This window comes from Dendropsophus ebraccatus, chromosome 7 (genome assembly GCF_027789765.1).
Source record: "Dendropsophus ebraccatus isolate aDenEbr1 chromosome 7, aDenEbr1.pat, whole genome shotgun sequence".
NCBI lineage: Eukaryota > Metazoa > Chordata > Amphibia > Anura > Hylidae > Dendropsophus > Dendropsophus ebraccatus.
In genome coordinates, this window is record NC_091460.1 from 39324163 (window position 1) to 39348790 (window position 24628).

The 24628-nt window shown below is 41.9% G+C and overlaps 1 protein-coding gene across 1 annotated transcript; it reads right to left on the reverse strand.

The window, feature by feature from the left end:
• Positions 1-204: 204 nt before the first annotated feature.
• Positions 205-24399, reverse strand: TRMT44 (tRNA methyltransferase 44 homolog). The gene is made up of 11 exons (XM_069977360.1): positions 24027-24399; positions 20501-20618; positions 15171-15390; positions 13546-13614; positions 12793-12900; positions 11791-11862; positions 8755-8861; positions 7345-7528; positions 5791-6160; positions 5535-5651; positions 205-513 (listed from the first exon to the last, which is right to left on the reverse strand). The coding sequence occupies exons 1-11, from the start codon at positions 24343-24345 to the stop codon at positions 263-265; spliced, it is 1935 nt and encodes a 644-aa protein (XP_069833461.1). The 5' UTR covers positions 24346-24399; the 3' UTR covers positions 205-262.
• Between the last annotated feature and the right edge of the window lie 229 nt (positions 24400-24628).

Below are 24628 nucleotides of genomic sequence, written 5' to 3' on the forward strand. Positions count from 1 at the left end.
TCTTGACAAGTGACATAAGACTTTTATACTTATACTTCAATCAAAAACAATTAAACCATAAAGGATTCTAATTATAACAGAATCACTCGCTGAAGCGCATATTCATCTCATTTTGTACACTTTTTTCCCCTGTCAAATTTGCAAAAAGAAACAAAAAAAAAATAATAATAATTCTCTTAGCAAAAAAAAAACAACAACTTTCCTTCAACAAGTTTAATAAAATAAAAAGAAGAAATATTTAAAATTTGGAGACAATAGCCTTCTAAGAGAGATGAATCATCACCGTCTGTTTTTTTTTGGGAAAAGAACACGGTCGCAGTTCTTCAGCTCCATGTGCGTACGGACAATGGACAGCGGCACGTGGGCAGCCATTGGGATGGTTGGCGTAAAACCAGCAAAGTCGTGTCTTTAAAACATCAGCTGAAAGTTTGCGTTTGGCTTCTGTCCTGTGTTTATCTGAAGCGGTTTGAGCCTCTTGGCTCCAGTCTCGGATGGAAACCATTGCATTCATCACTGGAAAGAAGACAAAGTGATTGCAGAGTTATTGAAAGATGGATTCTTTTATCATGACCCAGAGGAGTCAGCATGGGACGCTTTTTCACAATATATTTACCAATGACTTTGTAGATGGACTACAGCTACTGTCAAAGCAAATAGGGTCATGAGATGCATCAGAAAAGCATAGATATTCATGGTGAGAACATAGTTCTGCCAATTTATACCATTTATACCTGATCAGGCCATACATAGAAACTTATGTAGTTTTGGGGCACCAGCGTATAGGTGCGAATGCTCACCAGCTGAGGCTATCATGTTTGTATTAGAAATAGTTATTTTTTTAGTTTCATTATTGTTATAGAAGTTCTGTACTGCACATTTGTTTTGATGCTGCCAGGGCTTACTGTGCTAAGTAATATCTTACCCAATTAAAAAAAAAACAACACCCCTACCCCTTCTTATGAATATTGGGGGTAATAAATGAAAAACTGTAAAAACAAAAACCTTCTGGTTTTGCCCGTAACAAAATTCTCAACGTGTAATGGTAAAATGAAACTTGAGCTCTGATTGGTTGCCATGAACAAAAACAAACAAACCACTTTCCACTCTTTATATTTATTGCCCTATGTGCCTCTATTTACCGCTGCCTGCATGCACTCTAATGCAAGGCGTAACGTAGGTGACTGTCTTCCCACAATACACAACAACTCTGCTGTTATATTGGTCACAAGAGCGGCTGCCCAGCACATGATCCCTCTGAGAAAAGAAGAAAGGCAGGTAGCCAAGGAACTGTGAAGATAGAGGGATGTGATAAGTGGCCTAAGAAAATAGAGCCTAGCTGTAATCCAGCCCATGCAAACTTTTGTCTGATCACTGCCATCCCCTTTAAAAGGGAACCTTTATCTTTTGCCATATCATAAAAACATTTCGGAAATTTTTACCAGTCAGGGTCTGAGTGTTCCGACTGATCAGAAAAGCGAGGACAAGGTCCCTACATCGGACACTTAAGTCTTGGAGGATGTTTCCATGGAGAATCATTATTATTACTTTCATAATTCCTGGCTCTCAAGCTATTTATCCAGACAGATGATATTACATTGAGGCCGCAGTTTACATGTTGGTAGAAATTGTATTTTCTGCTTCCTTGGCTGGTAGAAAGAGATAATTCTACATTTAGCCAAGGGGCCCGTCTACCTGGGAGAGCAGAGGGAAGCTAAGGTCACAGCAGCAATTTATTGTGACCCAGAAATGTATCGATGGCTTATAAGGAGAAACACAAGAAAACAGAATGTGCTCCTCAGATTACAGAGAAGGCTTTTATAATCTTATGTAACATAGGAGGAGGTCAGGGCTAAGGAGAGAGGTTATACAGTGCTGTCAAGAGTAATTTATTCTAGAAATAAAATTAGTAAAGTGCAGGTCACCCTATGATTCACATTGTCTCTATAGTCAGCAAATGAACAGTCCAGTGTCTCAGTAACAAGTCTTTGTTACTTTGTGGTTTTCACTAATTTATTCAAGGAAAATACAACTTTTTGGAAAGGGTCAACAAGCAGGCTACATGCCTCAGACGGATCCAACAGTGTCCTTTACTATTAGTTATACAAATTTTTGGCCCACCCATCGTATTCATTCTAATTGTTGCTTCTGTATCTTAAAGCTTTCCTGTTTTTTCAGAAGGAAGGGTTTTTGTCTGATAAGATATATTACAAAGTTTCTAATATTTGCTTGTACTACTGATCTATGCAAAGTTTTTTTGACACCAGCTATTGTACAGTGCAGCTCAACTTGCTTTCAGCATGTTTAGGAATATAACATGTACTGAAATTTGGAAAACAGGAAAAGAAAATCAAACTAATAAATATTTTATGGTGGTCTATGGTAGTGAATGAGTTAAAATGTCTTTCCCTAGCGTAGTACACTGTATAAGAATACCGTATTCCTTGGTGGTCTACGACAGAAATTGGGTAGTATATATCCCTTGGTAAAAAAAGAAGGATGTGTCCAGCTCACCGTGTGCTTTGTTTGATTAGCAGAGGTGTCTCCCACAATGTGCAGAGCAGGTGGATGAATAGCCGGACCTTGCATCGGGAAGTCAAATGCAATAGAAAAATTGGAAGTCCACAGCTCCATGCAGTAAAAATATTTGGTATCTTTATTTCATGTTTTCTGGTCCCTAATTGCAGGATCCAAAATGCCTCACGTTTACGAAGCAGCTGGACACCATCACCACCTCTGCTGGGTGTATAAACTTTTTTAATGGCGCTGACCAAGAAACCGGACACATCACCTTGGTGGATAGACCCGACATGGACTTTTTGGGCCAACGTTAAGTGGTAATCGTGTCCACCTGCTTTGCAAACGTGAGGCATTTTGGATCCTGCAATTGTTTTCCGAAACGCGTCGGCGCTATTTTAATATTTTGTACCTGACTTTTAAGAAAACATGAAATAAAAGATACCAAATATTTTTACTGCATGGAGCTGTGGACTTCCAATTTTTCCATTGCATACATCCCTTGGTGGTCAAGGTTGGGGATATTTTAGTATTATATCTCTTGGTGGTTTAGGACAGAAGATAGGTTAGGATTATATTCTTTGGTGGTCTAGGATAGGAGATGGGTTAGGATTATATTCTTTGGTGGTCTAGGATAGGAGATGGGTTAGGATTATATTCTTTGGTGGTCTAGGATAGGAGATGGGTTAGTATTATATCCCTTGGTGATGTAGGGTAAAGAAAAAGAGAACGTTTTTAAATTCCTGATGGTGAGGAGAGTGGTCAATATCCAATTCGGCAGTGGTTAACCCCTTAACAACCGCAGGCGTAAATGTACACCCCCGCAGCCTGTGCCTTATTGCAAAAGGGCGTACATTTACATGAACACAGAGCGATCGGGGGATATGGCCTGCTATAATGTATCGCAGGCCATCTCTGCTCGTCGGCACAGGGGGTGATTTACACCCCCATGCAGACGATTGCTGCTATTGGCTGATCAATTCAGATCAGCAGATAGCAGCTGAAAACAGCTTTCTGGGTCATCGGTGACCCGGAAAGCTATGGCGATTGGTGCTGTCCGAAACAGCACCAATCGCCATTAGTGTCCTGTATGGGGGTGGCCACAGTGCCACCCCCACGATCGCCGTGATAGGCCGGCCAGTACCAGCCGGCCCATCACGGGGATTAAAGTGTAAAAATAAAGTTTAACCTGTTTCTGCACCCCTCAGCTGATGGTTGCGCAAACAAACTTGTACGCGCACCAATTTATAGCAAACAACCCCTCCTCTTCTTTATTAATTTCCACTACATCAACAGGGGTCCACGCCATGTGGAAGCGACACCGAAATCCAACCCCCAGAATGCTCCCCCCATCCTCGGAGTTAGTGGGAAGATCGTTTGGGAGTTGATCTACCCACTGCTAGATAAAGGTTACCACCTGTACAGGGATACCTTTTATACCAGAATCCCCCTCTTCCGGTCCCTCGCTGCCCGAGCTACTGTAGCTTGCGGCGGGACCCAAAAATGTCAGAAGCCGTAATACAGCCCTAACATTTAGCAGCCATGGAGCGAACCCAGCACTTCTGGATATGAAGGACCCCGTATCGCACCAGGGCAACATTTTTAAGGTGACGTCCCCCACACTGGAAAACGGGAGACACCAGAAGAAGTACAGAGTGTGCAGTAATAGGGGAATTAGGAAGGACACCATTTTCCAGTGTGACACCTGTCCTGATCACCCTGGCCTCTGCATACAGGACCACTTCAAGGCGTACCATGTGTCATTGGAGTTCTAAATTCTTCACCTTATTCCTATTTCAGGGGTCACGTTGATCCAGGGATTATTCTGATTGCCATTTGGGAATTTTTCCCCTGTGATGAGGCTACTGTCGTCTGCCTCACAAGGGTTTTTTGCCTTCCTCTGGATCAACACAGGTTGAATTTGATGGACTCCAGTTTCTGAAATGGGGTGCTTTGTGGGGCTTTCTAACATACAGTCCCTTCAAATACACTTTAAACCTGAACAGGTCCCTAAAAAAAAAATAAAAAAAAAAAAAAATCATATTTTGAAATTTTACTGAAAATATGGAAAATTGCTGCTAACGTTTTAAGCTTCCTATTGTTTAAAAAAATTAAAGATAGTTTAATAAATGCTGCCAACATAAAGTAGACATATTACTAATGCTATTAAATATAGAATGTATGTGGCATAACCATTTGCTGTATAAGCAGAAAAGTTTCATAGTTGGAAAAATGCCATTTTTCACGGCATTTTGCTTTTTTTTCATAAAGATTTGTTATAAGTATCGACTCCAATTTACCAGAAATGTAAAGTACCATATGTCACGAGAAAACAATCTCAGAATCAGCCGGATAGGTAAAAGCATTCCCAAGTTATTAATGAATAAAGTGACACAGGTCATATTCATAAAATTTGCCTCGCTGCTTAGGGCCATTTCAGGCCCGGTCCTTAGGGGGTCAATATTTGAGTCCCTAGTTGTTTAGGGTACAAAAGGTTTGACTATTGTATTATGCGGTGAGGTAGGGTAAAAGATAGGCTACTAGTAATTTCAGTAAGGTCTATGGTAGAACACGGGTTAATACTGTATTCTAGTGTAGAAAAGGGGTTTCAGTGGGGGGGGGGGAGGCTATAGTGAAAGAGAGGTTAGTATTATACTTTCTGGTAAGTCTAGGGTAGTCTAGAAGAGTGGTTACCATGGTGTTCCCTGAAGGTCTAGGATAGAAATTGGTTAACAGTGGATTACTTGGGCATGTAAGGTAGGCGGGAATGCTGAATTCAGTGGGGGTTATGGTTACGGTTAAGTCTCAGCCAGAGAGCTCTTGCTGTGGCTTTATCTCTGACCCCTATCTCCACTGACATGATCTGTTAATGGACAGTCGGGAGAGCCTCATAAACCTTATATCGACGGCCAATCACACAGCGAGCAGTGGGCCAACAAAAGTATAAGGTGTATGCAAGGCTTTAGTCTTTACACACTAGCTGGGTCTCTTCAATGAGAACTGGTACCCTCTACAGTTACCTTGAAACACTTGGTGATTGTTCCTGAGCAGGGTCTGTAAGCCTCCACACTCATTCTTTAGTCTTTGTAAGGTCTCCTTATCCAGAATTTCTGCTACCTCCCGTATTAGAAGGCTTCCTAAATTGGATATAAAAAAAAAAAAAAGAATTGGTATTTGGTGGAATGAATTTGGCTTTTGGAATGAAAAAAGGGGCATTTTTGTATTTAGGGAAACATATACATACACATTTCAGGTTTAAGAAGAATAAAAACTTACTCCCTCTATTCCAGCACTGTCCCTCTCCATCTGTACAAAGGTCGTCCTTCTCTTTTTTGTCAGAGTCAAGTAATAACTGTGCGACTTGCAGGACCACCTTATCAATAAAGTCCCTGGGGAGTAAGGCACAGTTCCGAACTTGTTCCACTTTGTCTCTGGGACGGAACCCCGATATCCAGTTTTCAGGTTCTGTCTTTAGACAACTGTTCAGGTCACTATCTGCAGAGTCCGTGTTGTGTGTACAGGTCCCAGAATTGGCCTCACTAGTTATAGTCCCAGCCGTATGACTGGAGATATACTGAGCTCTCTGTACATCAGCCTGCCCTTCCTCTGCAGGGGAGTAGCTTCTCGTCTTCCCAATAAGGCACACCTGTAGTTCGTTTATTGGGAATTAAATATTAAAATCCATGTATATAAAGCTACTCATTGTATCAATGCATTATTAGGAATAAGAGGCATCATTAGGAACAATAGGGGTTTTCTGAAGCTCTTGTTCTCATTCAACTGATGAACCGGAGATGGACCACGGGCAGACATGAGGCCTGTTGTTTCTAATCACTGACAAACCCTTGAAAGCATATACTGATATTTGAACTGTGTATTATACTTCAGAGCTGCATTCACAGTTTTGCAAGGTTTAGAGTTGAAACCTCTCATTACTCCAATTCTGGCTCCAATAAATTAATGCAGGAAAGACTAATGGTACCATTGGGTAATAGGAACTTTAATGGGAGGTATCTGACAACAATTGTCAGTTTTACATGATAAATCAGGAGTGTGAATACAGCTCTGGAATATAATACAGGATGTAATCCAGTATCAGGACAAGATAAGTGATATAGTGTAATGTATGTACACGGCGACCCCACCAGAATAGTGAGTGCAGCTCTGGAGTATAATACACAATGTAACTCTGGATCAGTACAGGAGAAGTAATGTATGTACACAGTGACCCCACCGGCAGAACAGTGAGTGCATCTCTGGAGTATAATACAGGGTATAACTCAGGATCAGTACAGTATAGGCAATTTAATGTATGTATACAGTGAGAGCACCAGCAGAATATAGAGAAGAGCTCTGGAGTATAATACAGGATAACTAATGTAATGTATGTACACAGTGACTACCAGCAAAATAGTCAGTGTGGCTCTAAAGTATATGTTCACACGCTGTACAAACATTGGCCATTCTGTCGTGAACAGATGTTATTTAAAGCTACCTACAGCTAGAATTAACAATCATGATCATTAATTCTGGCTGTAGGTAGCGTTAAACAATGGCCGTTCGCAGCGGAATGGCCGTTGTTTGAACAGCGTGTGGACAATAGCCTAAAGGAGGCTGCAACCCAGGATGAATAAAAGAGGTAATGTAAAGCATTTGCAAGACTGTATCAACAATAAATCAATGTTTCAATACTAAAAATACCAGAGAACCATCCCTTTTAGCCAGGCAAACACACATTAAGCTAGGCCACTCACAACCCTCAATGACCGTTCTCTTCCCTATTCTCACAGGCTCTAGCTATTGACCCGCAGAAAGGGAAGGGCCACTTACTCTTTTAGTTGATGGGATTCTCAGACAATCTTCTTCCACAATAAACCCACACTGACTGCCAATTTCAGAGACAAAATCAAGGTATTCTCTGTACTGAGTCTTTTTACTGGATTTCCTGTTGTATTTCCCATAGAAACTGAAGAAGCAGCATGGCAACACAAAGAAGCGGCAAGAATAAGATGACCTGGAATACAAGACGTTATTCAGGGTTATACACAAACCGATGTTGTGTCCACTTAGTATACTAGTCTGGAGGCCAGCTCTGTATTACTGCTGCTATAGCTATTGGTCTCTAAGCAGAAGGAACATGTTTTGACAATATTTTCAATTTTCTTCCTAAACCTGAGTCACCTTAGAAGAAAAAAAACAGCTTCTTATTACTAATAGAGAGAACAAGTCATCCGATAATCTAATACTTTTCTTTGCATTTAATTTAATGCGAGGATGAGGTCACTTTCTTGTTGTACTCAAGGTTGTATTTTGACTGCATATGATGTTGCTTGTTGTTTAGTTGGGGTCTGATCTCCGAGACCTCAACTAGACGATTGTTTGTAATGCTGGTAATGTACTAACCCAATACCATTCATATGAAGGGCCTGAGATGCAGCTCTCTGCACAGTATTGCCACTGTATTTTTGATCTTATGATTGTGGGGGGTTTTATAGCAAGTCCCCCAACCAAGGTTATGATCGTAGAGGGGTCCTGACTAGAATTTCACTTTCATGGGTTCCAATTCATAAAGCAATAGTGTAGAATGGGCCTAAAATGGGGCACAACTTTTCTCTGTTAGAAGTGTTCACACATACAGGATCCGCAGCAGAATTGATTGCGCAGATATCAATGTAACTAAATAACTGAACACACCATCAAATCTGCTGCGGATCCTGCACAAGTGAATGCACCCTTAAGGGGGGAGTTTACAGAGCGAACAGTCATTTACCCTAAATCTCACTAGCCGCTCATAAGGCCTTTAGTCTGTACAACAGAACAGTAACCATTCTTGTTTCTTAGTTTTGTGTAGTACAACAAGGCCCTATTCACTTAAATTGAGAGACACTGCACTACCTGGCACATACCATAGACAAGAGTGGCGCTATTTCGGAAAAGCAGACTATTTATTTCTAATCCTGGACAAAATCTATACCCCATACACAATGGGAAGGGTATGAACTGATGATATCCAGGCCCAACACATCTCTCTTCACAAATACCCCATTTTCCATTCTCAGCTTTGGAGTAAATTCCCGTAAAGGAATCAATGGGATTGTGTCTTTATTTCCACAATGTAAACCAGTGCTCCTGTGTCTCTTTAGCTGCTACATAGCTACTGTTTGGAAAATACTGATATGTACAAAGAAGATATACTAGACTTGGCATGTTAGAAAACATACACAATGCTTAGTTCATTACCGAGCGGCGATAACAGGAAGCCACGGCGTCAGCTCATCAGAATGGTTTCCGATTATCCAATCAGTCTCTGGAAATAAGTAATCGTCGCTTGGTGTGATGGCAGATTCCTAGAAGAAGAAATTACATCATCTTTACTGGGATGTTAGGAGGATAAAGAAATAGTCCAATAATAAAGTACAAATACATAAGAATATATTGCATCTATAAATATGATCTTAGCCTGATCTACAGAGGGGTAATATTGTTTAGAGCATAGGTCTCCAAACTGCGGCCCTCCAGCTGTTGCAAAACTACATTTCCCATCATGCCTAGACAGCCAAATCCAAAGCTTTAGCTGTCCAGGCATGATGGGAGTTGTAGTTTCACAACAGCTGGAGGGCCGCAGTTTGGAGACCCATGGTTTAGAGTGTATGTAAAAATGCAACACTTCGCGCCACAGCAAGTTAGGCTTGAGTCTTCAATAAAAGTAAAAAGTAATATACTGAGGTGTGGACTTAGGGTCCATTTACACAGAAAGATTACCTGACAGATTATCTGCCAAAGATTTGAAGCCAAAGCCAGAAACCGACTATAAACAGAGATCAGGTCATAAAGGAAAGCCTGAGATTTCTCCCCTTTTTAAATCCATTCCCGGCTTTGGCTTCAAATCTTTGGCAGATAATCTGTCTGATAATCTTTCTGTGTAAATGGACCCTTACTAGCCGCAATAGGTGATGCCTGCCAAATCCACGGTCGATTCGATCCACCGTACTAGCTTTACTCTTCCATGTGAGCTCAACTTCAAATGTGGTTCAGGTGGTATCTCAACTGGGAACGGCACCTTTCCCGATGAAGGCGAAAGCATCGCTGAAACGCGTTGAATGGTCTTTTGACTCCTTTGAGACTCTGTAGTGTGTAGTAGTTACGTCACAAAGTACACAGGAGAACGCTGGATTGGTGTTAAGCTGGTAGAAGCTCCCAGTTGACATACCACCTGAACGACATTTGAAGTTGTGCTCACATGGAAGAGTAAAGCCAGCACGGTGGCTCAGATCGACTGTGGATTTGGCAGGCATCACTTATTGCAGCTAGTAAGTCTACAACTCAGTATATTACTCTTTACTTCTGTTGCAGACTCCAGCCTTACTTGCTGTGGTGTCAAGTGTTCTTTTTTCACATCCACCGTAAAACCGTACAACGACCTGTTAGTTGGGTAATATTGTTTACCATGTTGTTTGCACGCCAGTACCAATGCTGAATCTTTACCTGGTTATCGGGCAGCTGGTGATTACACTGGTAGGCAGTAACATTGTGAAAGGGCTGCACAAATTTCCCATATGCTCATGCTAAAGTAAGAAATGAGACACTTTAATGGTGGGCATGCAGGAGAGAGACTGGGCTGTGGAAAAAGCAATATGTCTTGTATCTCTAGACCAGTGTTTCTCAATTCCAGTCCTCATGGCCGACCAACAGGTCATATTTTAAGGATTTTCTGAGCGTTTCACAGCTGATCTAACCATAGTCACTGCATTAGGCATCATCACAGCTGTTGTTTGTATGGGATATCCTCAAAACATGAACTGTTGAAGACTGGAGTTGAGGAACACTGCTCTAGAGGGTCCAAGCTGTCCCTGAAAGATAAGTCAAGGCACAGGGCTGCCTCCTGAATGTAATCTTCCCTCTCTTTAGCTTGTCAGGTCACTCCTGAGACCAGGGAAGCTTTTGTGGTGTAAACCCCTTCTCTGCGGTCATCTTTGCTTCTCAGAGATATTTGCAAAACCAATGCATCATTAACCCTTCTCCCATCCACATGAAATCTACTGTAGTGTGCTGTAACCTATCCCCTAGCATAGTCTATTCCAAAGCACTCAAGAACTATGTCATGGCAAGAAAAGTGGGCTACATGCTGTACTGCGATGCGCCAGAGAAGTGAGGGGAAGGAAGTCCAGGTATGAGCCCTGCCGGCAAATAGCAGAACAGAACATCCTGTCACCAGGGAGGGGACTCTCCAGGGCTCAATAACTAAGCATGTGTTCCCTCCCTATTAAGAACACATGCACACTCAACCACGTTGAGGCCCGCTTGACTGACAGCTATTTAAACTGTATGGTTAGCCCAACTATAAGGCCCCATTGGGAGGACAGTAATGTAGCAGCCTTTTAGCAAACTTATCACAGCCACAAGACAAAAGACCCTATGGGGGGAATTTATTAAACATGGTGTAAAGTGAAACTGGCTCAGTTGCCCCTAGCAACCAATCAGATTCCACCTTTCATTTTCCAAAGAGTCCATGAGGAATGAAAGGTGGAATCTGATTGGTTGCTAGGGGCAACTGAGCCAGTTTCACTTTACACCATTTTTGATAAATCTCCCCCTATGTTATTTCATGATGAACCAGTTTCAGTTCACTAGAACCGAGTAGAGTGCAGTTTGCAGGTGCTAAAAACTGGCCATATTACTGCTGTCTGAATATGGCCTCACAGTTGTCCGAGGTCCCATAATGCACTGTGGCATGATTACAGGAGACCAGAGAACAAAACATCTTGAAACTCAAGTGTAATTTTCCCTTAAAGCAAATTACGGTTACAATACAGCACAGAAAGGGGGCTAGATTTTCACGCATTGGCGAATGCCAACATCACTGTGAAAGTACCCGGCCATAATCTATCTACTGTTGGCATTTCTTGTCCTCCATGGTGCAGAATAATATTCCAGCCACAGGGACCGCCACCCTCATCCTGGACTTGCTCCCAGTTGCCGAATTTAACAGTAAAAGGTCTTGAAGAAGTAAATGTAATTGAGTTAATTGCCTTCCCAGAGACGAATGCCATTAACCTATCAGGAAGCGGATTTAGCTGAATAAATTACCCGTAGTGAAATTAAAAGCAAAGAAAAAGGCTGAATTCCCTCTAAGCAATAAACAGCAGAAACTACAAGCCGCACACATCCCATGTTTAAATATCACATTGTTCGGCTCTCAGGCGGTGTCTGCCGGAGCACGCTGCTCCCTCCAATGTAAATGTCACCCGCGATATCACACAACATATTACAGCTTACCTCCAAAATAGTTTGTGACCCGTACATATCCCAGATTTTCCTCCTGCGCACATCGATGCCTCGACCTGGATGCTTTTATCACGTGGAAAAGGAATTTTTATAAAGTTACTATTTTACATATAAAATGTTATAATTATAGCGCTACAATTTATGTGCAGTACATTGACTGAAGGGTATTTCCAGTGAAGTAAGAAAAAAATAATAAAATTCACAGCACTCTTAATTCCACATCGACAACCCATCACAGATAGAGGCTGGGATCACACTGTTTTTGTCTCCATTTTTACTGTTCCATTACAATATGGTTAATTTTGATTACTTAAAAACATGGTCAACCCCACTTTTAAGGGATTCTTTTGTGAAACTAGAATAAATTGTTAAATAAATTGTTATGCTGCCAGGTGTGTGACAGTGATGTCCTACTCCACTGCAGCTGCTGGTTCTCAGTATAGAGTTTTTGCTGAGCGTCCATATACCATGGGAGTGGCACCTCATCAGATGTCAGTTGTCAAAGTATACAGCTCTGTCATGTCCAATGCTGCCATGGCAGCAAAGCAATTTATGCGATTATTCAAGACAATACCCTTAAGGTTTAGTGGCCGCCAACTTTATTGACAGCTCACTACACTGTTTTCCATTACTATTATTTATTTTTAAAGCACCCTTGAATCCAGAGCGCTATAAAAGCCATAGGGGGTGACAAACAGGAACAATACAAAATCAAAACCGGTTACATGAATAAGGTAAATGGCTGACTGGTACATGGGGATGGAGAACCCTGACCACAAGGGCTTACAATCTATAAGGTAAAGCACACTGGTCTAGCAATTTTGCAGAAACCAATGCAGGAGGAGCATAAAATGGTGTCTTTATATGAGAACTGCAGCATGCTTTCCTGGTAGGAGCAGTCTGTGACCACTTGTAGCAAGAGAGATGGAACTTGATCTAATGCCAACAGTACTGTCCATTTGCTTTCCGCACTGGGTGAAAGTAAGTACTCACCCCTTCATTGCTTAAAATATGAACCAGAAGCCCATTTCCACATCCCAAGTCAACAAAGGATTGCTTCTCTTTAAGCTGCTTTTGCAATCGCTCTTCCTCCCAAAGAACCTATAACCAACAAATAAAACATTTTACAAAAGTTAATAAAACTGTGACAAGGTACACTGACGGGTTTAAACTGGAAACTAATGTCCTGATGCTAAATTATTGGGTCTACTCAGACTAGGACCCTCTTATACTCAGAACAGGACTCTAGTATTGGATTGGACTACTGATGACCACATTATACCTAAACTCAACAAAACTGTATACATAATGCTCTATAGCTCCCTCTAGTTGTGGCTATAAGAAGCCAACACCTTATTTTTTTTAACATATTTATATCAAAGAAGATTTGGACTGCTGTATCAGAAAAAAAACTGAAAATAACTCTGACCACTAGAAGGACTCAGCAAATAATTTTAGAGCCAATAGTAGCAGTATGAAGATGAAAGGTGGACATTCACTTTTATTACAGTCATGTACCAGTAGGACAGCCCAGTAGAGCTGTTGTCCCGTTTTCCCAGGGCTCAGCTACATTTCATGCAAAATTACTTTAGGACTTGGCTACGAAGCCACTTGTCAGCTGCAAAATCATTTCACTCTATTCTGAATACAACATGCAAACTGTCCACGTGAGACATAAAAATTAAAAAAAAAAATCTGGTTACATCCAGTACAAATATAAATGCAGGCTTGTGTTTATAGACTTACTAACAAGTAGGTTGCTATGGCCACATCTTCATAGACAAACTTTTCAGGATCTGTCACTTCAGGCCAGACCTAAGGGGGAAGGGGAAAAAAAGTATTTCTAAGAAATCATCCAGAAAATAAAAATTAAAAAAAAATCAAAAAAAAAAATCATTGAATCTAATTTGTTTCCCTTTGGTGTATCTGTTCCTTGGGAAGTTGGGCGACCACCACTAAAATCACCACTGTAACTTTCACAGGGACTGTAGACCACTTAAATTTATCTAGCAATAAAGCAGTATGGGCAGGGCAGAGAAGATCTTCATTGCATAATTATTCAGATTTATATTCAGGAGTCTAGGAAAGCTGAATGAACTTGGAAAGATGATGCTCTGTAAAGCATGTAAGCTGTATATGCCTCTCTATATATGGGAAGCAGATTACAGGTAAAATTGGGTTTTCCAACAATAAAACCTATTTTCAACTAATAAATAAAGATATATTGGTTAATAAAGTTATTTTATCATCCTGCTTTCCTTCTGATGCAAACTGTCTGCTCTGTCATCTTCATTAGCCCAACTTCTTGTTTAAAGTACATCCTGTAATTTACTTCCTGCTCATGCTGTACACTGTAGCCAGGATTTTGGCCAACTACAACTCTATCCCACTACATATTTTTGAAACATTACCCCTTTAGGAACCTCCTACCTAGTGAGGGCAGAGTTGACTGTAATTCCAGCTAGAGTGTACAGCATGAAATTAGCTGCCTGAATAAAGGCATTTTTTAATGATAATAAAACCACAGAAACAGGCAACAAAATTATGTTCTGTATTATTTTATTCATATCTAGAGAGATACACTATGAAGAATTTCTTCATGTAGCCCTGGTTTATAGGGTTTGTCTGGCACTAGAAATACTTTTAGTATATTTAGTATACAAGTTATTTTTTTTTTTTAATGGGCCCAGTTTAGCTTTAAAAAGAAAAACTCCTAAGACTGAGCAAGTATTGCCTTGTGTTGAGAAGGGAAAGGACTGGGCACTACTGAGACAGCAACAGCAAAGAATTGGGCAGACGAGTACCCCAAACCAACCTGTACCCTTTAAGAAATTATTTGTAGATGGACAGCCCCTTTAAGCCCTCTAAAGAGGTGTTTGCACCGTTTATCTTTAAGCCATGTAGACTCAGTCACAAAATTAGGTACATAAAAATGGGCCCTCCTGCTGGTCCAGGTCACCCCATTATTCCAGAAGGGACAGGTGCTTGCAGATCGCTCGCGCACCTAAGCAACCTCTGGTTTGCTGTGATTGTGGCGCTCTGTGTAGACTAAGGAGGAACCATGGACCCCCATGACAGCTACATGTAATCTGGTGCAAACATCATTGCCTATTACAAAATATCTGAAATTGTAATGATATTCTACATCTACTGCGAAGGGGAGAAAAGAGCAGGGTGACAAATAGCTGAACTTTTCCAGCAGTCTCCTAGCGTGAACCGCAGCAGGAATGGTTTCCCCATTAGTTTATGATCTGCTGTGCTGGAAAAATAATCGAGGGCACATAATGACAGAATATGGGGAAGGGAAACTATTCATTTTTATGATTTCATTTTAATATGAAACCCGGCAGTGACGGATGAGCGCCAGCTACCTTCACCATATCTTTGTACTTCTCCTTCAGGCTCTGGTACAGCTTGCTATATTTATCCACGGCAATGAGCGATAGGGTGCTCTTAAAGTCGCTCTTCTTGTCCTCCGTGGACCACTTTGCCAGCCGAGACAGCAGCTCATTTTTCATCCAGGAGATTTTAGGGTATATAACGCCATCTGATTCCCAGCCTTCTGCATCTAAAGTGAACAGCGAGAGTGACCTGGAAAACAGGAAAAATAATAATAATAATTGAGTGAAAAATACACAGTTTAAGGTGTGAAACAGCCTCAAAATTGACTTCTTTTACACATGTAATTTCTTCTAAGTGAATTTACTTAGACAGTAAACAGGTAGTATGTACATGTGACTGTAGTATGGCTACTTTTAAGTGTGTTTTACACACATTTTTAGTTTTTTTTTTTACTTTTTGACATGTATTTTGCATGAAAATACTTTTAAAAAAAAAAAAACATAAAAAAAAAGGAAGAAAAAAATACCCCCCCAAAAATGGAAAAAAAACAAAACAAAAACAAGTAAAACAAAAAAAGATTAAAAAAAAAAAAAAAAGTGGGTCTAAGGCCTCATTTCCACGTTCAAAAAAATGCATCTGTAATCTGTATTTTATACAGATCTGTAAAAAATGGGAAGGTGATAATTAAATTAAGGTAATCCATAATTTTTGTAGACGTTACTTCCATAATGTCCCCAAATTACGGAGACTCTCATAGATGTTGTGTGTAATGTCTCTGCACTTAGGTTTATTAATATTAAGTTGTAAAGTGAGGTCACCACACCAAGTACGCTACACTGAACATGGCTATATATTATATTCTATCTGAAGTAGCCATGAAAATGGCCCGACTAACGTAGTAAGCAAGCGCCAATCTGCTACACTGGTGTTGGCTTACAGAGCCTATTATTGGCACAATGCTCCACAGGCATCCTTAGTGATGTCCGTGCAGCCTTTGCTTTATGTATAAAGTAATAAAGTATATACTTACCTGTCCACGGTCCCCAGTGTCCCTCCTTGTTTTCTGCTGATCGGAGCTGCCTCTGAAGCTTTTAAACCTCTCTCTGAAGTTACAGGATGCTCAGCCAATCACTGACCAAGACAGAACAGCTCAGCAGCCAGTAATTGGCTGAGCTGCCGGTCACTTCAAAGAGAGGTTTAAAAGCTTCAGTGGCAGCTCTGATCAGCGGTAAACAGGCAGCAGCACACCTGGGAACATGAAGAGGTAAGTATACATGTATATTATTTTCTATATACTTAAAGCGTAACTGTCATTTCAGGGTCATTTTTTTTAAAAACATTAAACATCAGTAGTATAAGCGATTTTAAGAAACTCTGTAATAGGTTTTATAAACCAAAAGAGTTTCCTTCTGTACTGAAAAAGCAATCTCCCAGCCTCCCCCCTCACATCAGAAGCCGCAGGATTTCTGTGTCCATTATGTGGCTATGGAGAGGGGAGGGGCTGTTAGGAGTGACTGAGCACAGAGCAGTCTTGCACAGCACAACACCCTGCAATCTTCTCTCAGTAAGTTCATAGATAAGCACTGACCTTTCTGACCCCAGAATGCTGCGGTTTAGGTGCCCAGAGAGTCTACAAACAGCTGACCTTCATGTCACCTCTTCCTGCTCCCTCATCTCCCCCAGCCCCTCCCCTCTCCATAAGGATACAATAGAGAGAGCAGAGCCCGTCTTCACTGGCTTCTCTGTAATGAAGACGTGTTTGCCTGATAATGCACAGATAAGAAGTCAGCAGGGGGGGGGGGGAGGCTGGGAAATTGCTTCTTGAGTACAGAAGGAGGCTTTTTTGGCTGATAAAACCTATTACAGAGTTTCTTAAAATCGCTTATACTACTGATTTCTGCAATAAAAAAAAAAAATGACAGTTACGCTTTAAATCAGCCACAGACTGTGTACTGCCTTTTAAACCTAGTGATGCACGGTCAGCGGCTGGTGACTTTTTAACATGCTGAAAGACAACGATCAGCAGATGATAGTCTCCTTGGCTTTTTATTACATGGAGTGATATCTGCCCGGCCCAATTGGGCAGATAATCACAATAGGGGAGGAAGCCTTCATCGGTGTGTGCAAACTGATGGTTTTATCAATAAAACTGAATTAAATTTTCTGTTTTGCAAAAACGCAGTGTAAACCTAGCCTTATCAGCAGGGCATTGTTTAGAGTGTCCAGTCTTATATGGAAATTATGCAGAATAAGATTGATGGTGACAGGTGTCCTAATTGCATTTATTCCATTAAGAAAGGGTTAACATAAGGAGGCATCAGTCTCGCAGGGTGCTATGTGTTTATAAAACGCACGACTTTCCTACCAGCACCAAATAAATCTATAGCTTAGTAAATAACAAAGGAAAATAACGAGAATTCGAGATATCGCCATTTTCTGCATTAGAGGCAGAACAAAGAGCCCAGAGACTTAGAGGAGGACAAGATAACAAATAAAGGTGGGAAGCGGAATAAAAGATCAGGAAATTCATTTACATTTTAACAAACTAAACAGAATTAGCGATTAGTGAAACTGCAAAGTAAGGTGCTGGCTGTGAGGGAGATAAATACGCCAATGTATTTCCCTGGCAAGAAGACAAGATACATAGGGACAATGCAGAAAATGCATTCCCTGAAATCTCCAAGATGCTTTATAGAGAATATGGACCAGGACAGTTATCAAGGCTCAGAGCTTTAAAAGCTTTATCAAATCCATTCCTGGCTTTGGCGTTTAAAAAATCTGTCAGATAAATCTGTCTGTGTAAACGCACCATGAGCAAAGGAGTGTAGCTGTTTTTGGGAGCAAATATTTATGCTTTCCTAATCCTGGGAAACCCCTTGAAAATGGGTTTTCAAAGGCTAAATTTATCAATGATCAGATATCTAGATCCTGAAGATAGTTCAACAGAATGTTGACACCCGGCACTCTGCCGATCAGTTGTTTGCCAGATTCCCTCTGCCCCTGTGCAAAAGGCTAAAATCTAATAAGACAGATGCATTAAATGGATCGACCTTGTACCCTCCTGGTGACCCTGAAGAATAAGGTGTTAATTCCTGTAAAACGCTCAAGACTGCCATGAGTTACTTTGCATTGGAGGTGGAAAACTGACTTACTCTCGACCACCTGCCCTGAACACAGTGAACGAGTAAATGTGCACCCCACCCCCAGGGGCTGGCATCACTAAGGGATGCTTCACTCTCCACAGGACTCCCTGACACAGATTCCCACTTTTCTAGGACCTGTCTGAGAGACCCTTGAGTCGAGTTGGCCCACTGGATTGCTGGGATGCAAGAAGTGACAGGACAGACATTGCCTCTCTTACTGACACAGTAGGATTCCATCTGACCCCCTAAACCAAGCTCACTATTTTCTGTACTTTCTCAGGGGTCAAAAAAAGTCCTCTGACAAGAGTCATCCAGAATCAACCCCCCAAAAAACTTGATTCCTTAGAGGCTGTATTCTGGACTTCTTCCAGTTTAGGATCCATGCTAGGGATAAAAGAACTGAGGCTACCTGATTTAAGTAGAGACTGCATATCTGATGCGAGGAAACCACTATCAAACAATCGTCCAGATAAGGGACAAAGACAACGACCTTCTCTCTTATATGGGCTGACACTTCTGGCACGACCTTCATAAAGACTCTGGAAGCCATCGATAGACCAAATGAGAGTGCATGAAACTGAAAATGACATAGCCGGCCTTCTAAATTCACTGCCACTCACAAACTTTTGATAGTCCAGGCGGATGGGCACATGATAGATGGCGTACTTTATTTCCAACACCACCATAAAGCAGTTATGGTATAGAAGGTTTACCACTGACTTTACTGTCTCCATTTTGAATTTCCTTAACACCAGATGTTTGTTGAGGTGCTTTCGATTTATAGTTCTGTAGTGGAATGACTGACAGGGCAGTCAATAGGGACTTCACCTTCTGTTCTAAAGCCAACTGCTCCCTTTTTAGGTCGGTAATAGAGATGAGCGAACCGGGTTCGGTTTCGAGTCCATCTGAACCGGATCGTTCGGCATTTGATTAGCGGTGGCTGCTGAACTTGGATAAAGCTCTAAGGTTGTCTGGACAACATGGATACAGCCAATGACTATATCCATGATTTCCACATAGCCTTAGGGCTTTATCCAACTTCAGCAGCCCCCGCTAATCAATTGCCAAACGTTCAGGTTCGGATAGACTCAAACCCGTAACCAGTTCGCTCATCTCTAGTCGGTAACTACGAACTTTACTTGGGAGAAGGACTGAAACACAAGTTTTAGCCCCTCTGCAACAACACCTAAAACCAAAGTGCTGTTGGGGATGGTCCACCAACAAAAAGGAAAGTCTTCAAAATTCCCCCTACCTCCCTGGCATCATTGCTGACCCCTTTTACAGGGCTGCTCTGTTCTTTTGTTTGGAAAATTCCTATCTCTGGTCAGCCCTTTCAGAACTTTTATCTTGCTCGCATCTTCCTCGTTTTTGGAAGGATCCTCTACCCTTATGAAATTAGGAAAGGGAAACCCTTTCTTCTTGTCAGCAGCACACTCTAACAAAGATTCATGATGAGAAGCATCACCTCATTGCAGCCAGATTATTGCAAGACATGACCCAGTCAGCTACACTTATAGTAGGGCCAAGGAGTAACAATTACTAAGCAAAGGAGGGCAAACTAGAAGGACAGTGGGGTCTTCTGCTGTCACTCTTATATGTTTCCGTGTTATTTAACGCTGACCTGCCATACTCTGATTGGGGGGTATGAGAGTTACCATAACCTGCCTCCACATTTAGCAGAAATTATATGCACAGAGTCAGTGACTAAATACTGTATACAGGAGAACCATACATGAGCATGGTGGAGATGCCCCCAATCTTCTGGGAAGAACAGCTTTAGGAGAAACAACAACAACAACTATAGCATAAGGACAATAGACCCCTATAACTAATAAAAAGCTTTGGGGTTTACAGATATGATGGGAATTGTAGTTTTGCAACAGCTTGAAAGCCGCGGGTTTAACACCCTTGATATAAGGTATTGACAATAAACACATGGCGCCTCCTTCCGATTTGAGGATCTGGAGCAGTCACAGAGGATGCTACCCCGCTTGTCAACAAATCAATGTAAAATAAAGCAAAAACATCACAAGTAATGAAGACGTTGATACAAGGAGGTGGATGGGAACCGGATTACCAATGACAGTAAGACCTGTTTAGTGGGAGAATAAAAGAGTGAGATTAATAAGTGAGAGGATCGGCGGTCACCTGGGCCATACATCATAGCTGAGACACATAATGTATGCGGTGCAGAAAACCCTCCGGCCTCCGCTCACCATTCATCATCCTCGACAGCCGTAAGACGGATTTGATAAATGTTGTTTTTCTTGACCTGGAAGTGTCCCGGGCTCGCTCCTTCCAATGGTAGAAATGTCACAACGTTGCTGGAGACATCTGGAAAGGGTTTTTAGAAGACACGTAACATTACTTATCTGCCACGACTCCACCGAAACAAAGGTTTACTCAGGAATACGACCACAGATATAGAACGCATATCACACTTAAAGGGGTATTCCATCAACAGTAAACAAATAATGTTTTTCTGTTTCAATCATTTTTATTAGGATTTATATTATAATAAGGACAGTATAAATGTCAGATAAAGGAAATAGAAACAACAAGCAATTTCCAATATGTAAATGTACATCTCTACAAGTCTATCATCTTGCAGAATCTGGCGTTGAGATGTAGTGGAATACAATACAGTAAGAGGAACTAGGGAGGTGTTTTTCTAGGACATATAATAAGCTAAGCTTTGAATTGTTGCTGTAGGCAACAGATAAATGAGAACCGAGGCCCCTGGTGTGTGGTGCACACTCCACAGGAGATTTATCAAACCTTGTGCAAAGATGCAGTTGCCCACAGCAACCAATCAAATTCCACCTCTCATTTTCAAAAAGGCCTCTAGAAAAAGCTGGGATCTGATTGGCTGCTATGGGCAACTACACCACTGATCTTTTACCTAATTTCGTAAATCTCTCACTAAATGTTCAGAATTTTACTTTGACCTTTATAAGGGAACCAATGACGTCCAAAAATTACTAACTACCATGAGGTACATCTCTACTTTTTTTTTCTACCTTAATCGATCTGCGCCAACATGGGGATGCCAGTGGTGTGGTTCTTTTTTTGAAATGCCGTCCGGTTTCCGCACTCAGCACCAGTCTTTTCCCCGAGCACCGGCCTGCCATGGAGCACTGGAGGCAGGCCCTCTGCAATGCGGCTTCAATAGAATCAATGGATACGTGTCATAGAGGGAAGGGGAAATCGCAACACTGGGGGCAGCGGGCCTGCCTCCAGTGCTCGGGAACTAACTGATCGTGGAGTGTCTGACTGCTGATGCCCCCCACAATTTCAAGAATTGGGATAAAAGTGACTGGGCCTGGTGGTACAGTCACTTTAAAGTCAACCATACAAGTACCTACAAGGAAACCATACAGTACCAACAAGGAATCTGGTGAAGGTGTGTGAAGACTCCAGAGTAATCAATATAACCAATAATAACCCTCCTTGTCCAAGAAGACAGAGAGCCTACCAAGCAAACCCAAATGTAAAGCACTAAGGCATTACGTATGCTTTTTATAACACCTGTCACATGCTTACTATGCCTTGGGGAAAGGGGGGGTGTTGGTCAACAGGTCTGCTTTAAATACTTTAGAAAAAAGTGTGTGTATATATATATACACACACACACACACACACACACACACACACACACACACACACACACGCAGTTGCACACACACACACTTTTAGTCAAATTCAACCATAAAAAAATATACTGAATGCTAAAGTGATAGCTGAAATATCTGCATCTCATCGTCTTTAAAAAAAAAAAAAAAAAAATTAACGCAATAATTGGCTTGGTGCTTAGAGGGTTAAACATTAAATCCTTTACCATTTTAATTAACCAGAATCTTAAACTAAGAACGACTACAGGGAAGGAGGAAGATGAAGCTCTGGCTTCTTGCTATGTAGGCGGAATCGATAGAGAACGCAGAGTCCATTCCCTTTGAGCTCCTGACACAGAGCGGCCATACCGCATACTCCAGGTAGTTTAGTGGAATTACTATTGATCCCTCACTACGTATCTGTTAACAACACAACATCAATGCAGTCAGCGTGGATTACGGAACGGCACTGTGATAAAAACTACAATAATAAAAATGATTTTTTTTTTTTTTTTTTTTTTTTAAATGTCCCTTTTCTCAGTTTGGAAAAATTATAAGGAGATACAGAGAAAATATCTGTAGAGATCTACTTCATCGGTCCTGTATTTGTGCCTTTTTCTTTTTTTTCTTTCTCTGCCATAGTCCAAGAGATGGGAGGGTAGAGTGATGGGAGGGGTGGAAGGAGTAAATTGAAATTATCTCTCTGTATGTTCCTCTTTTTATTGTGAATTATACAATGTTGTAAAAAATAAAATTTGATAAAAAAAAAAAATGTAAAAAAAATCCAGCACTACAAAAACATGGCCACTTTTCCCCCTCTCTTGTCTCCAGTTCAGGTGTGGTTTGCAATTAAGCTCCATTTACTTCAATGGAACTGAGTTTCAAACCCCACCCAATCTGGAGACAAAAGCGGGGCAAAAGTGGCCATGTTTTTGTAGCGCTGGATAACCACTTGGATTGCAAACCACACCTGAACTGGAGTCAAGAATGCTGTCTCTGGGAGAAAGTGGCCATGTTTTTGTAGCGCACTGGATAACCCCTTTAAGGGTGCGTTCACACGTACAGGATCCGCAGCAGATTTGATGGTGCAGATTTGATGCTGTTCCATTGAAGTAAATGGAGCTTAATTGCAAACCACACCTGAACTGGAGACAAAGGAGGGGGAAAGTGGCCATGTTTTTTGTAGCGCTGGATAAACCCTTTAAAGTGACTGTACCACCAGGCCCAGGCTAAAGCACTGGAGGCGGCCAACCCACCCTTAGTGGGAAGAAAGCCCAGCCCCTCCATGACGTCACTCTATTAGAATCAATGGAACCCTATCATAGAGGAGCGGGGGTTTCCCCCCCACTAAGGGTGGGTCGGTCCGTCTCCAGTGCTTCAGCCTGGGCCTGGTGATACAGTCACTTTAAGTTGAAAACTTGTCCCTAGGGCTTGTATCTGCCATCCTAGCCTTGATTGATGGAGCTTCTCAACATCCAAACAAGATCACTGAAGACTCATGGTGGAAGCACTGCTTTAAAGGGACATTTCGAGAGAAAGAAAAAAAAAAAAAACCTATAACTCTTGTCATCTCTGTTTCTGAATAAACTGGTCATGTCAGTAATATAAGACTGGCTACATCCAGCATATCCACTATAATAGAACTGATTTCTTATGGATAAACTACTAAAAAATGTCATTAAACCAACAGAAACAAAATAACAAACCAACAAACCATCACGTCACACTTCTTTGGAATATTTTGACTCCAGAATGTTCTGTCACTGGATACACTGGACAGTATAACACTGTGTGCAGCAGGAATATGGCAATAAAGGGAATGGTTAGAAGGGGGCCTTAGGATGTATGTGGGGCTGGCTAGATGCAGCAGTGTGGACCTCCATGCTATTCCACTCAGAATAAAGCATAAACCAGTGAAACCACACAGTCTATTTGTTTTTACCCTGGGACCCTGTATGACAGCCAATCCATTACAGCACAGGTGTCCGCCCTCCAGCTGTTACAAAACTACAATTCCCATCATGCCTGCCCGGGCAGCTAAAGCTTTGGCTGTCCAGGCATGATGGGAGTTGTAGTTTTGCAGCAGTTATAGTTCCACCATCATAATAATTACATGCAGAATGAGCGTCACCTCGTATGAGCAGCTCTCTGCGGGGCTCGGTGTCGGGGTAGTGCGGGTTAGTCTTGGGGATGATGGTCCTCAGTATGGCAGCCCCAGTCTCCTCACACCCCCTGATCCGGGCCAGCACCTCCTCATCTCCTCCCGGGCAGCTCAGCCCCGACAGCAGCCTCCGCACAACCTCCTCCTCCAGGCTCTGCTCCACACAGGAGCCGCATAGCCTCTTATTCAGAACCTGCGGCTTCTCCACCCAAACCGCAACCGCTGCCCAGAACCCGTCCGGCAACACAGAGCCGGGATCCCGGACACTTATCCTGCCCAGCTCCGGCATATTCAGCTACATGTGGACACACACACTGCGGCGCCTGGTGATGACGTCACTCCTCAGCTGTCAAACTAGGTTGTCCCCGTGACAGCAGCCATCTCCTACCGCTTTCCTCTATAAATGGTCTTCAGAAAGATGGCGGCCACCGGTATTCTGCATTACTGTAAAGTGAACTTTGGCTCATCAGCAGAATAACTGTTTTCGTTCCGGGCTCATGTTGATGTCGTCACCACGAAGGAGTGAACGCGGCCATATTGCTTATTGGCAAATCTAACGTGGAACGCACGGT